Genomic DNA, 25,238 nt, shown 5'->3' with positions numbered 1-25,238 from the left:
ATACTGAGAAGACAGTGTTTTCTCATATACATATTTTAATACTATTACCTCAAGAACAGGTTCACACTGTATATAATAATAATAATATAGAAATATTCATCAGAGTCACAATTATCAAAAACATAGTTATTAATTTTAAAATAAGTCTTAGGAAATGGGAATGGAAGGAGGGGAGGCTGAAGTGGAAAGTGATGGAAGAGGAAAGATGGAAGAAGAAGAAGAGGGAATGAAAATGGGATTGGAAAGAGGGGAGGCTGAAGGGGAAAGTGATGTAAGAGGTGAGATAGCAGGGGAATAATTGGGATGGAAATGGGATTTGAAACAGGGGAAGCTGAAGGGGAAAATTGATGAGAGATGAGATAGCAGGGGAATAATAGGGGATGGAAATATGGGATTGGAAACAGGGGAGGCTGAAGGGGGAAATGATGGAAGAGGTGAGATGGCAGGGGAATAAGAGGGAATAAAAATGGGATTGGAAAGAGGGGAAGCTGAAGGGGAAATTGATGAGGAAAGATGAAAGATGGAAGAGGAAGAAGAGGGAATAAAAATGGGATTGGAAAGAAGGGAAGCTGAAGGGGAAATTGATGAGGAAAGATGAAAGATGGAAGAGGAAATAAAAATGGGATTGGAAAGAAGGGAAGCTGAAGGGGAAAGTTATTGAAGAGGAAAGATGGAAGAGGAAGAAGAGGGAATAAAAATGGGATTGGAAAGAAGGGAAGCTGAAGGGGAAATTGATGAGAGATGAGATAGCAGGGGAATATAAAGGAAGAAAAAAAAGATTTGTTAATATATATCAGGTATTTTCAAGTCAGCTGATTAGAACTTCTTGTTACTGTATTCTAAGACTAATATACAGATATCTAATATTTCAATGTCCAGCAGTACAGAGAAATTAAAAATAAGTATCTTACACCTTCAATTAAAAGTTTCAGCTGTTGAAAAGTTCCTAACTTTATTATGTTTGAATGATTTGTCTAACACACACTATACGTAAATAAAACAGTACTACTGTAATCCAAAATACAAAAATCAAATACCTCAAACGTGTTATAAATATGAATGTAAATAGATGGCCTAATATTTCACTCCATTGCATGTTTCAACTCAACAGTGACTTTGATTCATTAAAATACAACTTTTTAGCTTTATGTAAAGAAACTTTAGATAAATGCCAAGACTTAAATATGTTTGAACAAGTTTTTGATACTGAAAATTATACTTTTAATTCATTCTCTGTTAAAACCATAGATGACCATGTTGCAGATGCATACACTTTGGATTGGTTAAATAATATAAACCAAAAGTCATCCCTTGAAGATTACTCCAAACTAAAAGAAAGTCCTAGCCTTGAGAGTTATCTTCTTGATAAAACCAATTTCACAGGTGCAAGCTTAAAATTTAAATTAAGATCCAACACTTTACCTCTAGATGGACGAACCTGTAAATGGTCTAAAGAAATATCTGGCCACTGCACTATATGTCAGAGTGGTGAAATAGAAAATGTACAGCATTTTTTATTTAATTGCCAAGCTTTTAATGCTATAAAGGAGATCCAATTAGTGAAGCTAAATAATGACCTTGAAAATTTGGATGAGTCTGCAACATGGGAACATTTTATAAATGCTGATGTTAATGAAAAAACTACTATAGTTTTAGGGGGAGATATTAACTTGGATCCTAGTAAAGCTGTCTTGACAGCATTTGACAAATACTGTAAGAATTTCCTTAAAGTTGCCTGGAAAAAAAGATCAGAGTTAAAAAAGAGCTAATTTGCATTGTTGCTTTATAATTTTGTTTATTAATTTTCACTGTATATTGTATTTAATGTTGCAGAGAAAGACTGGTGTACATCTCTGTAAATCTTTTTAAATTTCTATTTGTGTTTACTGTATTCGTTGATCTTAAAGTGTATTTTCATACTTTAATTTGTTAATTAACTATTGTATAATTCATTTCCTTTTCTTTTTCTTTAAACTTATGAACGCACCGTCATAAAACGTGTGCCGCTGTTCTAAAAGCGTCTGTTCAAATAAAGTTATTATTAGTTATACAGTATATTTAAAAATTTAAAAATAAAGTAAACAACAAAAAAAACTGTTTATATGCTTAAAAATTAATATAATAAATAATATTACAAAATTCATTAGGTAAATGAGAGTTCACCAGCCAAGATCTGCAAAATAATTTAGCTCGAAACTCACTGATGACCGAAGAACAATTTTTCATAAATTGAGAGTTTAAAACATTTCCACTTTAAAATATAATTAAATTCGACGTGTCTTGGGTTTCTATCCCTTTTGTTTCCACAGTTTAATAATAATAACACAAGTTGGGATTGAAACTCAATGACAATTAAAATGTATTTACAAGTATCGGGTGACAAAAGGTTTCTTCATTTTTTCATGTTCGATAATAAAAGTTCACATTAAGGTCAAATCTATAATATATTTACCATAGGAGAATGGGGGACAAAAAAAGTATTACAAAGATGGGGGAGGGTCTCTCATTTAAATGCTTGTTTAAATTGATTATTTTATTAATTAAGAAATTTTATTGTTTATGAATGCTTCACTAGCATAGAGATAGTACATGATCCTAACTATCACAGGGATCCTTAACTACCTCAGGATCCCTAACTAGCACATGCATTCTTAATTAGTTCAAAGATCATTAACTTGTTCAGGTATTCCTAACAATTAGCACAGGAACCATTAACTAGTTCAAAGACCCTTAACTAGTTCAAATATGCTTAACCATGAGTTTAGGTATCCTTCGCTAGTAAAAAGTATATCTTTAACTAGCACAGGGATCCTTAACTAGTTAAAATATGCTTAACTAGTTTAGGTATCCTTAACTAGTTCAGTTATCCTTCGTATCTAACTAGTTCTTGGTATCAACCCACTAATGTAATAATAAACATTAGTGGTTGTTGCATTTTTGGGTGATACATACTTACTTAACTAGTAAGTAACAATGGGATAAAAACCCTTAAGAATTATTGTTTTTGTGGTTTTTGTGAGGACCTACCATATTTCTATGACAAGATAATACTGATCTAATTATTACTTTCCTTATCAATAGAAACTAGTAGATACTGTACAATTACATCAGATGTCTATATTTAAATGTTGGTTATAATATTTTCAGTATAAATCAACACATATTGTAAATCCATTCAATATGAAATTATTATTACTAAAACCAGTGCAATTCTCCCACCACCATTTCCTTTGAAATAATCAATTACCAACTTCAATTAAATCATTATATTCATATTCTATAATATATTGTTATTATAACTTATAGTTTATATTTAGACTTCTACAGTAATACTGAAAGAAAACCTGATATTTCATTTTTTGTTTTTGGTGTTATTGAATATTAAATTAGCACCTTTAATGTGTGTTTTTTCGTAAATTCGGTCAGGTTTATGCGGTTGGGTTTTTCATCATTAAAGCAATATCCGAATCTACCATCTCTTTTACGAGTTCCTACAAAAATAAAATTACATAGTGCTTTAAAGTTGGGACTCACAGTAAATGTAAAGTATGGAACAGGGTTATACTTAATTTACACAAAAATGTGGAGATGATCTAAAATTGTGTAACCTGAGGGGATACAAAATTTGGCCGGCATACACAACAACGAAAAAAGTTACTTGTTCTTTAAACAAGCTGGGTAAGTGATGCAGAATGTATCAGCATCAAGTTAACCTGGGACGTACCGGTGCACTTGTTTCCAAGTGTAAACTAGTTCAAAGATCATCAACTTGTTCAGTTCAAATATTCTTGAACTAGTTTAGGTATCTTTAACTAGTTTGTGTATCTTTCAAGTATATCTTTAACTAGTTCAAAGATCCTTAACTAGTTCAGGTATTTCTAATAACTAGTTCAAATATTCTTAAACTAGTTTAGGTATTCCTTAGTTCAGGTATATTTCACTAGTATACCTTTGACTTGCACAGGTATCCTTAACTAGTTCAAAGATCTTTGAACCACTTGGATAAGTGAAGCAGAATGTATTTAGCGCAAAGTCAACAGTTGCGTGTATGTTTTCCCGGTTGGTTGCTTGCTCACTATAGTATTTTTACATACTTGACAAAAATACTGATTTTGTTTTGTGGACTTATATAAAAAGGTTTTTTTTATTTCTTATTAATTTTATTTCAAGAAATAACAATCTTCAAAAGTAGACATATTTTTGTGTATTGGCATTATAACAAAAATTATTTGAGGTACGATGAGCTGACTGTTACTAGAGTGTCTCCTCATGCACGAGAGAGCGATTTTTATATCAATTTCGGTGGGCATTTTGGCAGTGTAAATACAAGCAACCTGTGTCATTCCTGAGTTACTGAATCATGTATAAAAAGGACATTTATCCGGAAACAAGGTTTGTTTTTAGCACAACAGTGTAAAAGGGCTATATTTTACAACATTGTATCAAACAAAGCATAGACATAATATTTAAACATGTATATACAGTATTATTAAGTTATCTAGACTTTTATTTTCAAAATTAATTTTGTCAATTTTCAATATAGGGTCTAGTATTTATTATTTATTTATTTACTGAACATATTCAACTAAGTTCCAAAGGCAAGCTAAAAATTATTAAAAACATAATAATACAGGTATCTGTTTAAAAATTAAAATAAATGTTTCTAATACTTGTTATGTACAGGTATTACTTTTGTGAATAAAACATGATTTTAATTTACCTCAAATGTGACCTTTGGCACCCATCCCATTACTTCCTTTGCCTTTGTGCTGTCACCAAGTAAAAATTCCTGAAAAATATATAATAAAATTATTGAAATAAAGGATGTGATATATATGTTAAAGAAATAATAATCTAGATATTATTAAAAATATATGTGGCTATTTATTTTTTTTGTTCAAAGGCAAAATGGCTTAAAACACAAACATTTAAAATATCTTCAGTTCAATGTGTATTTCAGTGTTGAGTAAGCACTGTCTACACTATCAAACTAGTTTGACAAAAAAGTGTGATGTGCCCAAATATGGTAGTGATATGCCCAAATATGGTAGTGACATGACATCATGTCCATATAATGGCACATTACATTATGTTGTCACAAAGTTTGATAGTGTAGACAGCTTAACAAGAAAGAAATAAATTGAGCGCTTGGAACTGAGCAAAATATTTGGCAAAATGCAGAGCGACAGAGGGAGTGCTATATAATACTTCAGCTCATATTGAAGATACAGGCACTTGAAATTATATTATTCAAGCTTTTTTCAAGTCACCAATATATCTATTTTCTGAAAATCAATTGATATACCTAATGCCCAAAAATACAGGAAAATAACTTGAAAATTGGGACACTATCTTGCAAACAAACAAACAAAGTACTATACAATAATACAACTAATTAGATATCATCATCTTAAACGCTAATCGTCGTTAGACATTGCGCGTCTCACTTGTGTTTGCCACTCATGTGTATAAGTCCGCATGTGAAAAGTTCTGTTTCCGTTTTTTTATGTTTGATATAATATCGTTTAAATTCAACATTTAAAAATACTCTATATAGTAAATTTAAACAAATATACAAATTAATATACAGGTTAAATAATTGAACTAGTTTTGTTCTGACTGAGTTAAACACATTTTGTTTATGTAGGAAAATATATGACAAGATTGCCTAGGTTTAATATGTTATTATAACATTATCCTCACTATAAACTGACAGTTTTGACACAACTTCCTAACAAATCGCAAACTTATTACACATCAATCTCCCGGACAGTCACTAAAGTCCCGTAGACAAATTTCACAAGCATTCGCACTAAATTACTCCACCAAATTGAAGACGCTGGGTTGATTACAAGCTCGTATCTTTAATGGAACTCCTACCAGTTGCGAAAACAAGATTGCCATGATTGGCAGGAATATGCCACCCAGAGCAGGAGGACAAACCGCAGTCATTGAACGAAAAACACTCGCTCATAAATCCAATCCAATAACAAATTTCATCATTAAGAAATCCACACCGCTAAAAAGCAAAGAGTATAGACAAAAAGCTGAAGGGCATGTGTTCAAATAGCATCTTCAAACTTGTCTCATAACGAGCAATATTTTAACCTATGATCTCTGTAGAATATTTAGAATATGTTTAATACATGACCCTTCATTTTGCATTAAGTATAATAGCTAGCAGAAGTAGGTGGGTTTATAAGCAATTACATTTTTACAATTAACATTAAGGAATCACAAACTGTTTGTTGTTTTAAAAGTAAAGTTAAAAAGTATCTACAGGAACGTTCACTAGCTCTAGAAACTATTTAATAAGCGCTTCTTTTTTCGATTGTCCTTTTTGCTGTTTTTTGTAATTTTTATATGTTGCATTGTTTGTCCTTTTGCTGTTCTTTCAAAGGACCTCATTGGAAACAAGTCCGTAGAGGACTTTTATGAGTTATCCTTGGCATCCTTGTTTTATTTTGGTATTTTTATATTTGCTAATTTTAATTGTATGTCTGTGATATTTTATGTACTGATGCCGAAATAAATCAAATCAAATCAAATCATGAAACAAAAAAATATAAATATATATAATGTTAATGTAAACATTTATTCCTTATAGTTTTTCAAATAGTTTTAATACCCGATAGTCTCCACTTTAAAGGTATTGGCTGTAATTCTTATATATGGGAGACCATATAGACTTCATCAGCAAAAAATTAAATCCCAGAATGTATTGTATGAGAACTTTATATAAATTTAACTCCTGTGATTTGATGTTACTTTCGTTCTATAGATCCGTTATGTAGTGTTTGGATGTACTGCCTCTCCTGTTGGGCTGGTAATGTTACCGGAGGGAATAAAGGACGCCTTGAAACTTTCATCCGTCGGGCTGGTAAAATGATTGGTCTGGAACTGCCTTCCTTTACCGATGTGCACCTAGAACACCTCCAGAAAGATTTCGAACGCATTGAGTCGGATGCCTCTCATCCTCTCCACAAAGTGATCATAGACCAACTTAATCCAAGTGGTAGATTGAGGCTCCTCAGTGTGAAAACAAATCGATTTGCTAAATCATTTATTCCCTCCGGTATCATCCAGTACAACAGGAAGTCAAGAAGATAATTTTATCTTGTTTTTTTTGGTTTTTTTTTAGATGTTTTTATATGAATGGTTTTATGCTATATTTGTTTTTATTGTGTTTTCTTTGTTATTATGACGAGCAATGAATTTCCTTTTTGAGGATCAATAAAAGTTATCTTATCTTATCTTATCTTTAAATCTACTTGCGGACCATTTCTATTAAGTTAAATTTCTTCTTTTTTTTGTGTAACTTATTTTTGTAACTGTATTGTTAATGTTTTATAAACGTGTGCCGCTGATCCAAAAGCGTTGTTCGAATAAAGTTTGAGTATAAGGGGAAAAAAATGGTGAAAAAAAAAATCTATCTAGCTGAAAGAGTTTTCCTGTCCCATGTGCAATAATAAAATATATCATTATTATATTTTCAAAATAAAGATTATTAACCATGTACAGTATAAATGTTTAAATTCAAGACCATGGGTGATTAAAGTGACTTGAAAATTGATACTAGCAATAAGAATATGACACAACCTAGGTATAGGATAACAGTTAATTAGGTAAATTAGTGTTTAAGCATTAATTGTCAGTGTCTATTGAAAACGTGATAACACATAGTCATCCATGATGTTGTTTAATTATAGATTTGATGGAGAAAATGCAATGAAACAAAATGATGGCTTGTTCAAATTCACCTTATGTTTTATAACTTAAAAACAAGTTCTTTGCCTATGTATGTCCCCTAAAAAACAAGATGAAAAATGAAGATCAGTCAATCAATCAGTTTTTATAAATCTATCACTGGCATAGAAAAATCAAACGGAAAAACCCCCAAGGATTTTACAAATAAAAAGACAAAACAAAGGGTAAATTTAACCATGAAATTGGAAAATTTCAGGCAAATATTTTTTAGATCCAATTTTTGGTTGAATCAAAGTGAACAACTTTTAAAAGAATTTCAACAAATATATCTTATATCATAAAGTTTCAATAGTAATTCACTTCCCTATTAGTATTAGCAAACCCTCCCAATCATCAAAGTTTTATTAATCTATAAACAACTGTTGTAAATTCACAGAGTTATTAGAATAGAGGATAATATGATAGGCCATGTTGGTTTTTTTTTTAATGTGGTGTAGTTTTCATAGTTGTAAGTAAAGGTATTTGTTCTGGCCCAAGAGCTTAACTGGAGGAGATGGGGATGGGTTACTATTTACTATCAGCATACTATTAGTATAATAATTGTAATGACAATTCTAATTGTAACCAGGGGCGGATCCAGCATTATAGATTATTTATTTTATTTTATTTTATTTCTTAAATAATAAAACAGTTCTGTCAGGTTGTAGAAAAATAAAAATAGTCATTATTTTTATAATCAGCCTGTTTAGCCCCCGCCTAATTCCGCGCCTGGTAACCCAACATAATCATTAACCAACGGTTTGAAGGTAAACCCTAAAACACGATCAAACCTAAACCTAATCGATGGTTACCATTAGACAATTTACTGAATTAATTTTAATTTATTTATTTATTTTTACACATATAAAGTAATATGTACTTAAATTCAGATAAAATATGAAAATAATTTTTTTTTTTAATATAAATCATTTTTTTTAAGGTTATAAGTATTTTCTTATTTGTTAGATTACAAGATTTATAAACCTAGAAAATATTATTTTTAGAGATGAATTAAATTTAATATTAACTCATTAGATAGCATCAAAAGAGAATACAAAGGAATTTTAATTTTCTACCCATATTTTGTATCCTATAAAACTTTACATGCAACTTTTTTTTTGTAAGTAATAAAAAAATAATAATTATATATTAAAAAAATCGTATTTATGATGAAAGTAAAGTACATACAGTATAATGATGGTACCAGGTGATTTTAAACTCTATAAAAACTTAAAAAGAAAATAAATTTTCAATTAAATCATGAATAATGTATAATATACCATGATATGTTTTCTTTAATATATTTCAATAACAATAATTAAAATAAACAAAGCAAGGTGAAGGTTACAGAACAATTCTTGTACTGGTATTATTATATTATTAATAAACTATTGTTATTCTTCTCTCAGTTTCATGTTTAAATTATTGTACTTTTTATCCTCTGTTGTCACCATACTGCATATATGTATATGTATATACTTTACACACTGCAGCCCCTTATGGAGAATAAAATTATTGTGGTTCTTTGTCCTTAAAGCTATGTCCACACCATCAAACTAGTTTGACAAAAAAAGTGTAATGTGCCCAAATATGGTAGTTATATATCCAAATATGGTAGTGATATGACATCATCATGTCCATATATGGGCACATCACATTTTTTTTCTTTTTTGTCACATAATGTTGAAAAGGCTTAACATTGTCAAATTTCTCCTGAATATGAATTTGTCTTTTGTCTTAACTACCCACACTTTTGCTCAGCTTCTCTGTATTGTATATATTAATTTTAGATGTAAAAGATTTTAGAATGCAAACTTGGGCACCACTAGGACATGAAAAATAATTAGACCCTTTCCTTTGGGGGTACTCATATTATGGGGACACCCTATTAAGGAGTGGCCATGAGGTTCTACTGCATTATCAGAATAAAACTGTTGAATAGATATTATAAAATGCTAACAATTCTTAATTGGTGAGTTGAGAACGCTTTTAAACTAAGCACTTTGGGTCCTTGAGAAACTTGCCCGGTTATTCGGATCAAACAGCCAATTGAAGAAGAGCAGCGGTATCTAGCTGTGAATAATCTAAAAAAAATAGCATCTAATTTGCAAGCTCTTTATATTTCTGTTACCAGCTGTCCCCTTGCTGGAGACGACCAATATGATCTTTCTCACCTTTAGGAGCAATCCTAAAAGTCTTATCATTTCTAAGAAGGGAGATGAAACACTGGCATATTTTGACAAGATGGAAGATGATGGGGCTATTGTCCAGCATTAGACCATCCCAACTGTTTTCAAATGTTTGTCCTAACCATGTGAGAATTTTGATTGATGACTGATAATAAAATTAACCAAAGCAATGTTGCCACACACTAAAGGAAGAATTTCATTATAAGAATGATAGTTACATATACCTTTGTTTTTACACATTTATTTTCATTTCTATAGTTTATATAACTATATCAAACTTGAGGACAAGTTTAAGTTTTATCGACTTTCAATTGAAAAAAAGACAACTAATTTTGTTATATATACTTTGCACTGTTGAAGGGCTAGTGTTGCCCGAAAGCTCGGCTTATTTTTCTCGCTGTTTTACTTTGTTTTGATTTAGCTTTTCGCTTTTTTTTTTGTATCTCCATTGACATGCAGCCACTTATACACACAGCATTGTCATTTTACAGTATTTTGTCTTTGTAATACTTATCCAATAGGATGGATAAACTATTTTATAATTGTTCATGCTTATAAACGAAGTCTCATTTGAGGTTGAGGTATTGAAAGTGAGTTACAACCCTTGCACTCTGTCAGAAACCCATGCTACAATTTTCCGCGAATAGCTGCGATTTTTATTTCCATCGCGTATCTTCTGAGCTTTTTAATTTTTTTTTCCTGACTAGACAAACTACTCATTTTGCGCTGAATGTGTATACGCATGAATGAATGAATGCTGAATGAACAAATGAACAAATTCGCCTAGTGGAAAACAGGCTTAATATGAGTATAGTCGCAAGGTGTAGATAGAATGTTCTTTACACTATGCATTTGCAAAATCAATATATAATGCACAGAAGTTAGGTTTATGGAGAATTCAACTTGGGGCCTGAGACATTGGTCGATTTTGATACATCTTAATCCACTCTCATTGATCAATTATCAAATCGAGAAAACTCTCTCTTGACATATTGATTAATTAACTAGCAAATTTGTATTAGTAAGCATGTATGAATTACCTTATAAAAACAAAAGATTACCAAAAGATACATAACGTTTCATTGCCTTAAAGATACAATGTCATTATTATTAAATATTATATATTGGAATGGAGGCTAAAGATGGTAGTATAATGTCATATAGTGAATAATTAATGATATAATGTTCTAAAAAGTCTTACAAATTATAGAGGGCTCACTATCATTTGAAGTTGAAAATAAAAGGATTACCACTAAATTGTGTCAATCGTTCTTGCTTGAAAAGATTTCAAATTGTTAGATAAATACAATTATAACAAATAGCTGCTTTTCCAAGGCTAACATTATTAAATATTTAGCAACGTTATTGTTGTTCTTTAATTGATTTTGAATATGAAGCAAGTGCAGTTATTAATTATTCAATTTGATGTTATGTCCTTGTCAATATTGTATATATTGCTAAGTGTGGTATTGATCGTAATCTATAATTGACAGCTATAACCTACAGTTTAAAACAAATATTAAATAATAATTTTGGAGGAGAGTCCAGAATTAGAGGCCATAAATGGAAAATGAATAAAGACATATCTCATCTAAGAATTAGACAAAAGTTCTTCACTCAAGACATATGCAACGTCTGAACAAATTACTGTCAATGGTCATAGAATCTGACTCAATCAACCAGTTCAAGCCAAGGCTGGAAAAACATTTGTCTACTTCTTTCTGCAAGTTTTCCCCCTATAGTAGACAAGATAATATAGAAACACACCGAGGGACACACAAGCTTCGGCTTTATAAGTCCCAACACGTACTGTAAATCAATTAAATAATATAATTACATACATTCTCTAACTTTAAATTTAATAAATCTTCACACACAAACAAAATACAACTCTAATTTTTTCATTTATATTTTCATATTCGAAAATTTTATTTTTTACATTTTTTGTTTTTTCTTTGATGTGTATTTTCGAATTTTTTATGTTTTGCTGTAAAATGCAAGAATTTTGGTAAATATCAAGATAAAGAAAACACACATATGTAGGAGCAACCATTTGACCGCATGATTTAACAAACAATGCATGATTTTTAGGTACCGATGTCCTCTGACCAAGGACTTATTATTTCTGTATATAACTTCTTGCTCGGACTAAAATCAGTTTAGAAATGAAACCCAGTGAAGCGATTTCAGTTCGAGTATCAATAACAGGAGAAAATTCATCAAGAACAAAGTAACCAACGAAGGAGCCTTGTTTATGTACAAGGCACAAAGGTAAATTTACGAATCGCGAGTCAAACACAGACAATAGCATCAAGCAATCGACATAATCAAGCATATAGGCTAGTTTATTTCACAGAGTGTCATTTTCTCATTTGTTACAATGTGTCACAATACTGTCTATGTTATTCCAATTAAAGAATAAAACACTATCAATGATTATTGTGCTTCTTGATATTTTGATGACAAGGGTGTCTCTTAATCAATAGGCCGCCCTATGCAGCTGTCTCAGTGGACGCGGGTTTGTGCGGATAGTTTACAAGTTTTTATTTGTTTAAAAGTTAAAATTGACAAATTGAAATCTGAGATAAATGAATATAAATGCATACAAGTATAAAGAATATACCAAATTAGGAATTTGGGATAAAATTTGATATCACATAATATGATTAATTTTAAAAGAGTCGTGGAACGTAAACACATTTAAAAGGTATCAATCCATATTGATGAACAGCTTAATTTCTGATACAAGAATTTTTTTTAAAGAATTAAACGATTATACCTTTTTTAATAATGTTTTTTAATTTTATATAATAATTTTACTTTTAAAGTTCTTAAAGAATAATTTTTAAAGTACCTGATTGCAGGCTTTAATACTTATTTTGTTTTTACTTTTCTTTTTGTTATATTTCACTTTTCTTATATTGTTTATGTTGATGAACAACAATAAAAGTATATAAAAAATGTCGTTTCTTTCTCCCTTTTATTTAATTTATATTGTGTTTTATTTTTTTAATGTTTTTATTTTTAAAACAGAACTGTAAATTTCTCTATGCAGGATCCTTGCCACAATTATATACTGAAATTGTAATTATAAAGGATGGCTAAATAAATGTAAATGAATTTAAAAAATTGTTTTTACTTTTGTATGCCTGATTTTGTATGTGATCCACTAGTGATATCAGTACTACGATACTAAAGGTGTCTTCATAATAAAGACAGAAATAAATGAAAATAATTGTTTATCGTCCTATTTTATCAAAATTGTGGAATATATAAACTTAACCTAAAATACATTACACAATACAACAGAATAAACAATTGTTATTATATTATTAGTATAAGCAACTTATACATTTATTTCTCTTTTCCTTTTCATTTACAAAGTTTGTGCAAACCCCAAAAAGCGAAACTTGTGAGGGGCTGCCTAAAATAAGAAATAAGGTACAATTTTATCGAATAACAAAAACCAATAAAGTAAAAAAAAATTAAACAGATTGAAAATATCAATGAAATTTAATTTAAAATTATTTAGGATTCAGAGATTATATGTGGAAAGTATTTTATTAATGTAGTTTCACTATCATGGTTAACTGTATATCTATCTATTCCATTTGTCAGGTCTGGTCTATTTTTGGTAAGACAAACTCTTAACCCATTCATTATAGTAACTAGAAAACCACTCCGAGAGGGCATACCTCCGCCTACTGTAAAATTCTCCTACATAAGATTTCTCCGGTAAAAAAAAAATATATATATATATTTGTGCGTGTCTTAATGCTGTTTGTGAATTAGGCTAATTTCATTACAAGCATGTGTATGGTTATGTAACAAGCCTTTCAATTAACAATAGCTTCAGTGGACTAACAATAGAACAGCAACGCGAAAATCAAACGAGTGAATTTGAAAAGAAATAGGTTTTTTAAACTACCCGCATCAAAAAACGTGCACATTAAATCAGATTATGTTTTTTTTTTAAATTACAAATCACAAATTATAACTCTTGCCTCTTGTTAAAAAATGAAGTTTTTTGGACAAGTAGTTCTCGAGAAAATGCAATTTCAGTTTACTTGTTACTTTAAGACTGCTCGCCGGATTTTGAAAAATTCTGTCCTATCTTTTAACACTAGCAGGTCTAAAAAAGTATACTAAAAAGTGGTCCAGAATTGGGTCCCAAATGGTCCCAAAATTTAATGGAATGGTCCTTGACCACATATCTATATGTCTATTCATTTTTGTAAAGATCTTGTAATTACTTTTTGAGTAATCCTGCTAACAAACAAACAAACAAACACACGCTACCGATTACATATACCTCCTTGGCGGAGGTAAAAAATAGGAAAAAAAATGTTGGGTTGAATTCAGGGAGGTACGATAAACAATTAATTTTTCCTATATGGCCTAAGGGAATCTGTTGAGAAGATATCGTGCTCAAACCAGTATGGTACATTTGGTAATACCAATTCTTAATTTTTTGCTTTAGGAAAGAGTGGTTCAAATTTTAGTGCAAAGTTTCATTTTATGCACACAAATACCCTAAAATAAAATGCAAATGATGTGTTTTTCTCATCAAACCAAATAAACACCTTGGTTTTTGCAACACCTCACAATTATATTCTTTATTTTTCTTAAACTTGTTTACAAGAAGATTGTTTACCATATTTAAGTAAAAAAAGCGTTTCACAAATGAAAAGTGCAGCAGTGCGGAAGATTTTTATAAAGTCAAGAGATGTTTGTGTAATATAGCAATGTATACCAATGTTCATGCCAGATCAACCATTAAATTCATAAACGTTTCTTAATTGACAAAATAGCATAAGCTGTTTGAAACCAAGAATGCAGGTGATCTGAGAAAAAGATGCTCAGTTAAACGGTTTTGTTTTTTTGTTATTTTGTGAGTTTTTAGAGAATTGGAAGATTTACTGTAGTATTTTTCTGATACATTATTCTTTTTAAAATTTGAGTTTGATGTTTCATTTAATATTTATAAAATGTACTTATAATTAAAAGTACAAAATATCTGTAACAAATTATGAATCACAAAACCAATGAACTTTAAAAAAAACTATCTTAATTTGAGAATCGAAGGTAGCTAATAAATCCAGGGTAACTACTATATCCAATATATTTTATATCCAAGTTAATACTATCCTGGGTAGCTAATATGCCTATATCCAAGACTACTAATACCCAGGATAGTTATCCAGGGTAGCTAATAAGTCTAAGATAGTTAATATATCCAGGGTAGTTAATATGAGTGGTACTGTATATCCAGGGTAGCTAATGTAGGCCTATCCTAGATAGCAAATACTATCGAGGATGCGATGTTTTCTTTTTTCGTTCATAAGTTGGGGACTCCTTATGTGAAAGATAGCCAAACTACTTTCTAACTAATCTGTCCCTCCCCAAGTAAAAAGAAGTTGCTCATGGGATTCGAACCCATCCTGGATAGCCAACACTATCCAGGATAGCTACAATACTATCCAGGATAGCTAATATATCCAGGGTAGCTAATTTAGCCAGGAACTATTAATACACAGGATAGTTATCCAGGGTAGCTGATAAATCTAGGATAATTAATATATCTAGGGTTGTTAATATAAATGGTATATCCAGGTTAGCTAATATATCCAGGATAGCTAACACTATCCAGGATAGCTAATATATCCAGGGTAGCTAATATATCCAGGTTAGCTAATATATCCAGGATAGCTAACACTATCCAGGATAGCTAATATATCCAGGATAGCTAACACTATCCAGGATAGCTAATATATCCAGGATAGCTAACACTATCCAGGATAGCTAATATATCCAGGATAGCTAACACTATCCAGGACAGCTAATATATCCAGGGTAGCTTGTATATCAAGGATTACATGAATTTTAGGGATTTAAAATCTAGGGTAGCTTGTGAATCAAATTGCTAGTTAACAAATTTATGAATAACCTTATACCACCTAATTTAATCAATACATATGACATGATTTAAAAAGATCAATATAAATTGGATTGAACCCAACAGATTTACAAGGCTTAAATCACGAGTTTATCACATCTATTGTAACCTATAATTACACAATGAGCACTTGCCTATTGAAATAAAATTCAATCATAAAGGATTAGTTGCGTACTTAAATTAACCTTTCATTAATCTCTGTAGTATAATTAATAAGGATTTAATCTCTGTAAGCAGCATTTGTCTGTAAATATTATAAATCTAAATACAGTTGAAACTCCCTGTGCGGAAACAACTTGTAAGCGGACACCTTCCGTAGCAAACACTCTAAAGCCTACATTTTCACCTCTCACAATTCGGTATCACAGATAATGTTAAAGCGCACAATTTGTATTTTTGTTAATGAAAATTTACCTTGTTTTGCAGGGTACATGAATAGACATTTGCTAGTTGTAAAAAATCTAATTAGCAAAATGAGAACTTAACTTTTTAATTAATGAATTAATTCTACAAAGGGAATTTAGAGAAATCTGTAAAAGTAACTTTTTTTTCCTTCAAAAGTACAACCAACAAACATTAGCTGGTTTTGAAAATTTCAACTAGCATTAGCAACTATCACAACTGTCACAACAAATTGACCAAGTAATGTCAATAAATAAAAATGAAACTATGAATGTTCTATACATGTGTTAAACATTTTAATTTGCGGGAAAATCCCCTATCTAGTTAAACAATTACAGTTTATACATAAAAAATAAAGAGAGGGCGTAGTTGACTCGACACTCAATGTAATGAAAAATGTGGAAGAAACGTTCAACACAGGAATTGTTATTATTGTTATATGTTTGTTTGTTACAAATATTTGTTGTTGCCAAATAGTGATAGATGATTATTGTATTTATCTTTAAGTACTTTAAATTAGCTAGTGACAGACACAGAGAAATAATTATTCTATTCTTATAGTTACGAAATTTCTGTGTGTTGATTTAGCAAAAATAGTCAATTATCAAGAAAAGATAACTATTTAAAAAACCATTAGATTTAATGTGGGAACAGTATTGACCAACCACGGCTGAACCAACAGATTCCACTTGCGTCAAGGTCATATGACTAACAAGGAGCATTCTATCAATATTGATCAAGCTTACCCACATCATACGCATGCATCTCCCCCACACGCTCTAATTACCTGGAGAATAGGCACATGAGCACTAGTGGGAAAACCAGGCCATCAGAACAAAAGGATGATAACTATCATATCTGTTTAATTGTAATTGTTATAATCAATGTACACATGTGTGATGATTTCTGAAAACAAAAGACTTTATTATTAACTTTATTTAAACTAAAACAAAATTAAAATTTTTAAAGAACAAAAGATCATATTTTAAATAAAAAATTGAATATGAAATCAATTGTAACTAGAAATTAACTGGTTTTTTTTTTTTAAATAATTGAAATAAGGTTGAACCTCTCTGTGCGGACACCTTACTCTTTTAAGGCCACCACCCATAATAACAACTCATTTAGAAGCCTGTTTGTTCAGTTTATGTCTAATGAATGTATTTCATATACGTATGCGCACACTTTCGGTAAGCAGACAAGACACTTTGTGAACATTTTTTGTTAACATAGAATTTGGATTTAAATTTACCTCCCATACGCACACCCAAAAAGTTATTTGACAACAAATACAATTAATAAATTATTAAAAATGAATTATAATAAATAATAACAATGCTTATACAATGGTTATTAACATTTTCTACAATTTTAAAATTATCGCAATATGGGATTTATTTTTACCAAAAAAAAGTAGTCTGTGACCGTAAAATAGACCAATAAAATGCTTTTAAACAGTAACCAAAGTTAGAATAAACATTTTAAATTTGGAAAAAAAAATTATATGAATGCTTCCACAAATCTAAGATGTCACAGACTTGACTACAATGAGTGACAGAACACCAAAGCAGCTGAGCCAGGTGTTCATATCAACCGCTTGCCCGTAACCAATTAATGCGACATTTTACAAATTCATTGGCCGAAAGAGATGAGCTAAAAGATGCGCAAGAAAATCAAAATCGTTACAATTTCAATAGAAATGCGTATTGATTAGCTTGCCAGTGTTTCTATACATCATAGTTGTACGGCAAATCAAGCAGAAACTGCCCCAACTGGAATCCAATAATGCTTAGGCAAAACGTAGAAATTATTATGCTAGGTGTGAGAAACAACGCCTTCAGATAGAGATGAGAATACGCATCATATCTAACTAGCCTCCCTCAAACATTTATCCAGTCAGATTCTATTGTTCATTTATAGAATTCAATGATAATTTTACAGTGATTCACACTTTTTGGCATATGCACAATATAGGGTAGGTCATCCGGCGCTTGTTACGCCAATAATGCGTGAAGATGACAATCAAACGAGTAGTACCTTCAATGCTTTATTGTTAACAAGTTGTTACTAGTAACGGTTACTCTCCAATATTATTGGCCATACCTGTCACCCATTGCCTACACGCTCACTGAAGCAAATCCTAACTTGGGAACCAGATGCACAGAAAGGGAGATGTTGCCGTGAAAAGAAAACACAGAAATGAAGAGCACTATTTACACAAATCAAAATTGTATTATCTACCAAGAGTTTATGATAATAATTGCAGATATTTATCGATGCAATGTACACAAAAGATACTTTGATTTCTACTGGTAGCGTGGGGTAAATTGTCACCCCTGCCATGTGTGGCGGGGGTTAAATTGGGTCTTTATTACACCTGGACAATGAAAAGGTAAAACTAACAATTGATTGATAGGAATAACATCATGTTAACCACATAATTGACTGTATGACAAAGCAAAAAGCAAATGCTTGTGAGTTATTAATATATTACAATAAAGTATTTACTTTATTATTTATTTATTTCTGTTGACATTTTCAGAAACATAGTACTATACTTTTCAAAATGTTTGAAGAGGTTTAAAAATAAAGAATAGTTAAAACATACATAAAATACAAAATAAAATCACACATAATTTCATTAATTTTTATTGTAAACATGATAAACTAAATGTTATCCTAATTTCTGATCTGTGCCGTTGTTTATTATTTTTTTAAATGGTACAACACCATTATTAAGTTCTATTGTTTAAGATGGCGGAAAAGGTAATGCTACCATAATCCCATACCAAGCTTTATTTTTTCATTTTCAAAAATCAAAATTCTTGTTCAAATTTTATTCTAAATTGATCTTTTCAGGATTAAAATGTGGATTAATCTTCAAATAAACAGTAGACTACTGTAACATCAGCACCTGAACAAAACCAATAATGCAACCTGCCCCGGTAGCTATACTTTCACAGTTCCAATCAATGTCATGCATAATGTATTAATGTTTAATTCATGTTATTTGAATAATGATTGAAGACGACATGGATGATTATTTACATAATATTGTCAACTCTGCGTAGTTATCTTGTAATTGAGTCCGATCTATGACACTTGCACAAAGTTCGGTCCCGCACTGCGCCGCATTAAATGCATGCAAAAATAGCTCCCGCATTCCAAATTTGTTAATAATTTGTGAACTGATGTGCAGCCGTGTCTGTTTGCGTGAAATGATATGCATTTCACGACAGTTCACATAGGACTGGGTTTTTTAATGATACATACCATAGGCTGCCCGTGCAGACCATGTTACCTAGCATACTATACGTAACAATGCGTGTTTATATTATAATTATTACGGTCACATATATACGAATGATTTACGCAATTCTATGATTTCTCATAGATTTAAACCAACAGATATTTTCCAATAAATCTTCATAAAAAGGGTAAATTTCCTACAGCATAGATAACCTGACATGTTCTATAGTAGTGGCTAGTTTTAACTTAATACAGTCATATAAATCAAGCGGCAATCTTTGTAATTACTACACAGATAAACAAGGTATAATAATAAAGATCACTTTCAATTAGTTTTATTGGTAATTTCCATTCAGGATCAGAGCACTTTCTAAGAACCTTAAGTAAATATGAAGAGAGAAACTGAACCAGATACCAAGAGTGTTTCTGGGAGAAAATGTTCCACAAAAAAACAACATCTAAAAGGTGCATAAGACAGAACAATGTTTACGTAGCATTAAAACACAACTTAAATTACTAGAATTTTAAATGTTTCCTAAACTAAAGTCTCATAATGAGAAATCATTAAAGAGTGTATGTTATTTTTTAATTAATAGAAAACAAACACAAATGAACGAGAGATGGTGGTGCAGTGATAAATAAATAACATTTTGAGTTGCATCTGCGCTATCTGCAGGCAAAATATTACACTTTCGGTGCCCTTCAGATCAGACATTAAGCAGGGCGTAAGTTTATTTTAATGTGCAATATAAGAATAAATATACCGAGATATTATTATGTGGTATACAATAGATATCAAATACAGTACGTGAAAAATAAATACACTGCAATTACTAAAATTTGATCACTTTACGCCAATATTTAACTAGAGAGAGGGCAGTAGACTACTTTAGAAAATGATCACAAGTATATTTATGATATAACGTTTAGATAGAGTTTTATAACATCAAAACTATAAAGAAATCGGCCTTAGGCTATCTTAAAAGAAATATAATAAAAGAATTAATTGAGCCACCCTATTCAGAAGCAGTGACTTAGCACTAATTTGTCAAAAAATTCCATTTCCGTGCAAGATTTGACTGACGTCTCACAAAGAATGCGTTGATTTCAGCTTCAGACCACATGAACAAAAGAATACCAAGATTCTTTACGATCTAAAGTAAGACGAGAGACTTAATCACCGCCAATGGTTCAATGCACAAATGGCAATTTCTTCCTCTTCAAAATATCCTTTTTGAATATGGTGCCTAAATCCATATTTAAGCATAAAAACACGTAACCTCACCTTTATGTTTTCCTAGACTTCCCTTTTCCTGTTTTTGACGTAAACGTGAATAAAGCTCATACAATTTTAAACCAATTATAAATGAATTGTGTTACTCCTAGGTAAGTATGGATTTTTGTTGAATTGATTGAATAGAAACTTATATACAGCATCTGTCACTTAAGAACCATAAAATTAAGGACATTCCTAAGAGTGGAACAAACTGAACATCTTTGCAAATCAACTCACTGATTTATGACGATACATGTATCTGGGTGACACAGACATGGGTCTTATTTCTGCGCTGGGCACGCGTTAACGGTACATTGTCTCATTTCAATAATAACATTTGACGATTTATATACATTTCTCTCTTGAATTATATATTTTTGGATGACAAATGTATCATAGATACAATGCAAATCTTGCAATGATTATGAATGTGACATTAGTGGGATATACAAGCTAGTTTATAACAGCCACTTGGGGTCTAATTGTGTGCAATTTTTAGTATAGCGTGCGCCATTATGTTTACTGGTGTTTTCAAAATTTATAACCCACAAGCAATAAATCTGTATGTGGTCGTTGAAATGTTAGGAAGAATTAGTCTTTTTGCTTTTTCCTTTATGGTGTAGTAAAAAACTTCTAAACCTTTTCCTTGACTTTGCAAAAACATCTAATTTATGTAGCATTTCTGATGTATTTCAACAAAATACAATGGAAATAAGTCTTTTTCGCTATCTTGGAAAATCTTCTATAAATGTATTTCTCCAATACTATCACTTTGTATGTATTTTTTACAATGATTTTCCAACCAAATATCAATCAAATCAATAGTTGTGTGATATAGTCCGAAGCAAAGATCAAATTTTGTAAATTGGAATTTAAAATCAACAATTGTATACTTTTCTAATATTTTAAGTTTACATGTATGTCAAAAACATGTTTCATATGCTTTTGTATATATTTATTTAAATACTTTTTAATGGATATATAAAAATTCTTAATGTTTTTAAATAAAGTATTAGTAGATCGTTTTTTTGAAACACTATTTTAATGTTAAACTTTAAACATGGATGGCAATAAAGTTTTAATCATATTTGTATAATTTAAAAAATATCCTGCTGCCAAAAATATGGAGGTAAAGTACTGTAGGTTGGGAAACTTATTAAAAAACATAATTATCCTAACTACATTACAGTAGAACCTTTCTTTCATTTGAAGCACTGTGGCGCAGTGGTTAGAGCATTGGACTTGCAATCAAGAGGTTGTCGGTTCAAGCCCGGGCTCGGTCACTGCAGTGTTGAGTCCTTGAGCAAGATTCTTTATCCACATTGTTCCTCCCCACCCAGGTGATAGAAATGGGTACCGGTATGTGAAAAGTACTGGGAAGGTAAATCAGACTCGTTTGTGCGGGAGGAGTGGCGTACCCCCCAGTACAGTAGTAAATATAATTCTCCTTGTTTTTTTCATGGAAACTCTCCCCTTATCTTGTGTATAGTGGTGTCCCCTGAATAGGGGTACCCCTGAATAGGGGTACCCCTGATTAGGGTGACCCAAGAGAAGTAAATAGCATGACCTTAACAGCAAGTATAAATGTTAAATATTACAATTTGACAGCATCGTTGATTGCCAGACAACATAGTGTAAATTCTCCCACACACTGTACGTCAGTCATCATATATATGTTGATAATCTGCTAATGAAATTTCATAAGATATCTTAATTAGATTCACGACTGTGTCTCATCACTACTTCACACCAATATAAATGGATTAAACTTATGATTGACAGTAACTCAGCTTCCAACTGAACGCAAAGCATTTATCAATGCGTATTCATCGCTTTTGAAATTGGATTTGCAACGCTATCAATGTAGAGTAAATTGCGATAATCCTTACAGACCTATTCAAAAGAACAAAGTGTTAAATGAACGTTTGCCTATTTTATTCAAATCCATGCGGCCATTTTTGCGTGCAATTAATACCAATTCATAGAGGGTAATTAATTCATTAAAGCATGAAAAATTCATATCAATTATTATATCATATGTTACAGTATGTCTAATAATTTGAGCAGTAAATCTAAACTGGCAACAATTTTGACAAATGTACATTACAAATTTGTGAGTTATACTCAAAGTTTTATTGTGTTACTGTTATTTTTATATTTTAGTTTAAAATGTACTATTGTACCCAGGGCCCCAAGGGTGACCAGTCTTTTTGACTGATTGGGCCACGCTGGTTAAATATTGTTAATAAATAAATAAATAAATACTTTTCAATAAATCTATGGAGAATAAATTTATTTGTTTTTGTTTGTTTTTATTTAAGATTTATTAATGTATTTAGAATAGAAACAAGATTTAGCATATCAAGTTTAAACAGTTTTTATAACCCACTAGTAAATCAAGTCTAAAAACAAACAACATTTCACTGGTAGGCCTATACTTCATACAAGGGGACACTTTACATGTGAGATAGACGATATAAGGGGATATATAACCCTATACAAGGGACAACCCTGTTAAGAGGACTTTTGTTGGATCCCAAAAGTGTCCCCTTAACTTACTGTAATAACAGTTCTAGACATGTGTGACATTTCAGAAACAAATCTAGGTATCAATAATAAATACATATTCAGGAAACAATTTCCCTTAACATAAAAAAATATTGTAACTATTTTCCACTACTGTGTCTACACACATTAGGAGACACCCCTATTTTTAAGGAAACAAATCCCTGTAAAATGAATGAGAATCAAAGTTAAGTAGGCATAGGCCAAGAAGAAGCTGTCCTTTTTATAGATGAAATATGTATGTAGTGTATAAAATCTATACTACAATAAAGTATATTTAAAAAATGATTAAATAGTGCTCATAGAAACATATGGTAGTCAGTCAGTCACGATTTAATCTACCCATAAGAGAAAAGTAGTAGTTTTAGTAACGTATCATAAACAGATTTGTATTTTCTATCTAAATATTAAACAGATCAGAAACACAATTTTCATTATTTTGTTAGACCTGTCACTGTATTGTAGTCTATTCTAATCATGTTAGTTTTTTTAATCAACTAAAATATTATTGAAAATGATAGTACTGCTATATTAAATAGATTACTGTATTGTGTTTTACCAAAGAAAACAACAACGTCAATAAATTACTCTTCAAGAAAAACAGCGTTTAAATAAAGGAACTAACACAATATAACGGAAACTAGAGATATGGTGCTGACAGCATGAACCCTAGCATTCTAGAGATTAAGATAAATACAATAATCAAATAAACACATTATATTGATAATAATATTTAGATTGAAAACAGTTTGTACAAGTGAATTGATTAACAAAGAAAATAGACGACACGTCTCAGCTACGCATTTGTTCAGTCAAGTTCATAGCTGAAAATTATTATAAATCCCTGATTTTAAGATAAGTACACAAAGTTCATTATCTAGAATAAAAGACAGGAAAAAACAACAAAATAAACAATAAAACCAAAATAAAAAAACAGGTGAATCATGTTTTTATACTTTTTGATACTACTTTTTGACTCAAAGTTATTCTTTTTAAAAAGACCAGAATCATTGAGGTGAAAAAAGAAGGTTTAAAACACAAAAGCATGGATGTATGCTGTAAAACTGCGACAATTAATATGGTTAATCTCATTAATAACACCAGCGATCCTGCCAACTTCATTCAAATAACTTAACGATAAATACTATTAAGTTGAGCAAGTCAATCAAAGAAGATAATACACGTTATCGTGAGGTGAATTGCTTACGAAAACATGCTAACTCGGTGAAGTTGTATATTTGCCCAATCACAACTTACACCTCATCAAGTTAAACTATCGCATTACCCTTGCTGCCATTACATAAGTCTTAAATTCCATGCTGATGTTGTTGTTCTTGCGCATCAAATTTGTTTATGAGTTTTTTCGTTGATAGATGATATCGCTCGAACTGATGCTGATTGTCAAATGTAACATGGCAATGATTTTCGTTCTGATTTCATTAAAGTTTAATAATCATTGAAAACAGAGTAGGGTAAACTACTTTAATCACCTCTTATGTATTTTACCTATAAATTAATATAAATTTATTTCTGTCAATCATCAAAATGGACTTTAGTCATAAAACTATTAATCGCAAGTTTTTGTGCAATAATGTGTGTGTATTCTATTTCTTTGTTTGCTTATATATATATATATATATATATCTGTTTTAATTGAACTAATATATACTTGCCAATCTTTAAGAACAATTTCTATCATTATTATTATATGATAATGGACAAATAAAGCTAATTCAGTATTCAGTATTATATACACTATTTTATTTTTGTATTTTATGTATTTTATTTTATTTATTTTATTTATGTTATAATAAATAAAATATTTCAAGGTAATACATTCTATGTGTATACTGTA

The 25,238-nt window shown here is 30.6% G+C and overlaps 1 protein-coding gene across 2 annotated transcripts in view; it reads right to left on the bottom strand.

The window, feature by feature from the left end:
* Positions 1–2,053: 2,053 nt before the first annotated feature.
* LOC140056124 (GDP-mannose 4,6 dehydratase-like) overlaps positions 2,054–25,238 on the bottom strand; it is an 88,083-nt gene continuing 64,898 nt past the window's right edge. Inside the window, exons 10-12 of one of the 2 annotated variants that reach the window (XM_072101383.1) lie at positions 4,721–4,789; positions 3,401–3,491; positions 2,054–2,920 (exon numbers count right to left, since the gene is read on the bottom strand). In XM_072101383.1, coding sequence (XP_071957484.1) covers positions 3,429–3,491; positions 4,721–4,789 — 132 coding nt within the window. In that variant the 3' untranslated portion in view covers positions 2,054–2,920; positions 3,401–3,428. Of the gene's footprint in view, positions 3,492–4,720; positions 4,790–25,238 lie in introns of both variants that reach the window. The other variant, XM_072101382.1, reaches the window with a different exon arrangement.

This window comes from Antedon mediterranea, chromosome 8 (assembly GCF_964355755.1).
Source record: "Antedon mediterranea chromosome 8, ecAntMedi1.1, whole genome shotgun sequence".
Taxonomy (NCBI): domain Eukaryota; kingdom Metazoa; phylum Echinodermata; class Crinoidea; order Comatulida; family Antedonidae; genus Antedon; species Antedon mediterranea.
Note: the sequence above shows the minus strand (reverse complement) of the source record. Positions and strands in the feature narration are given on the sequence as shown.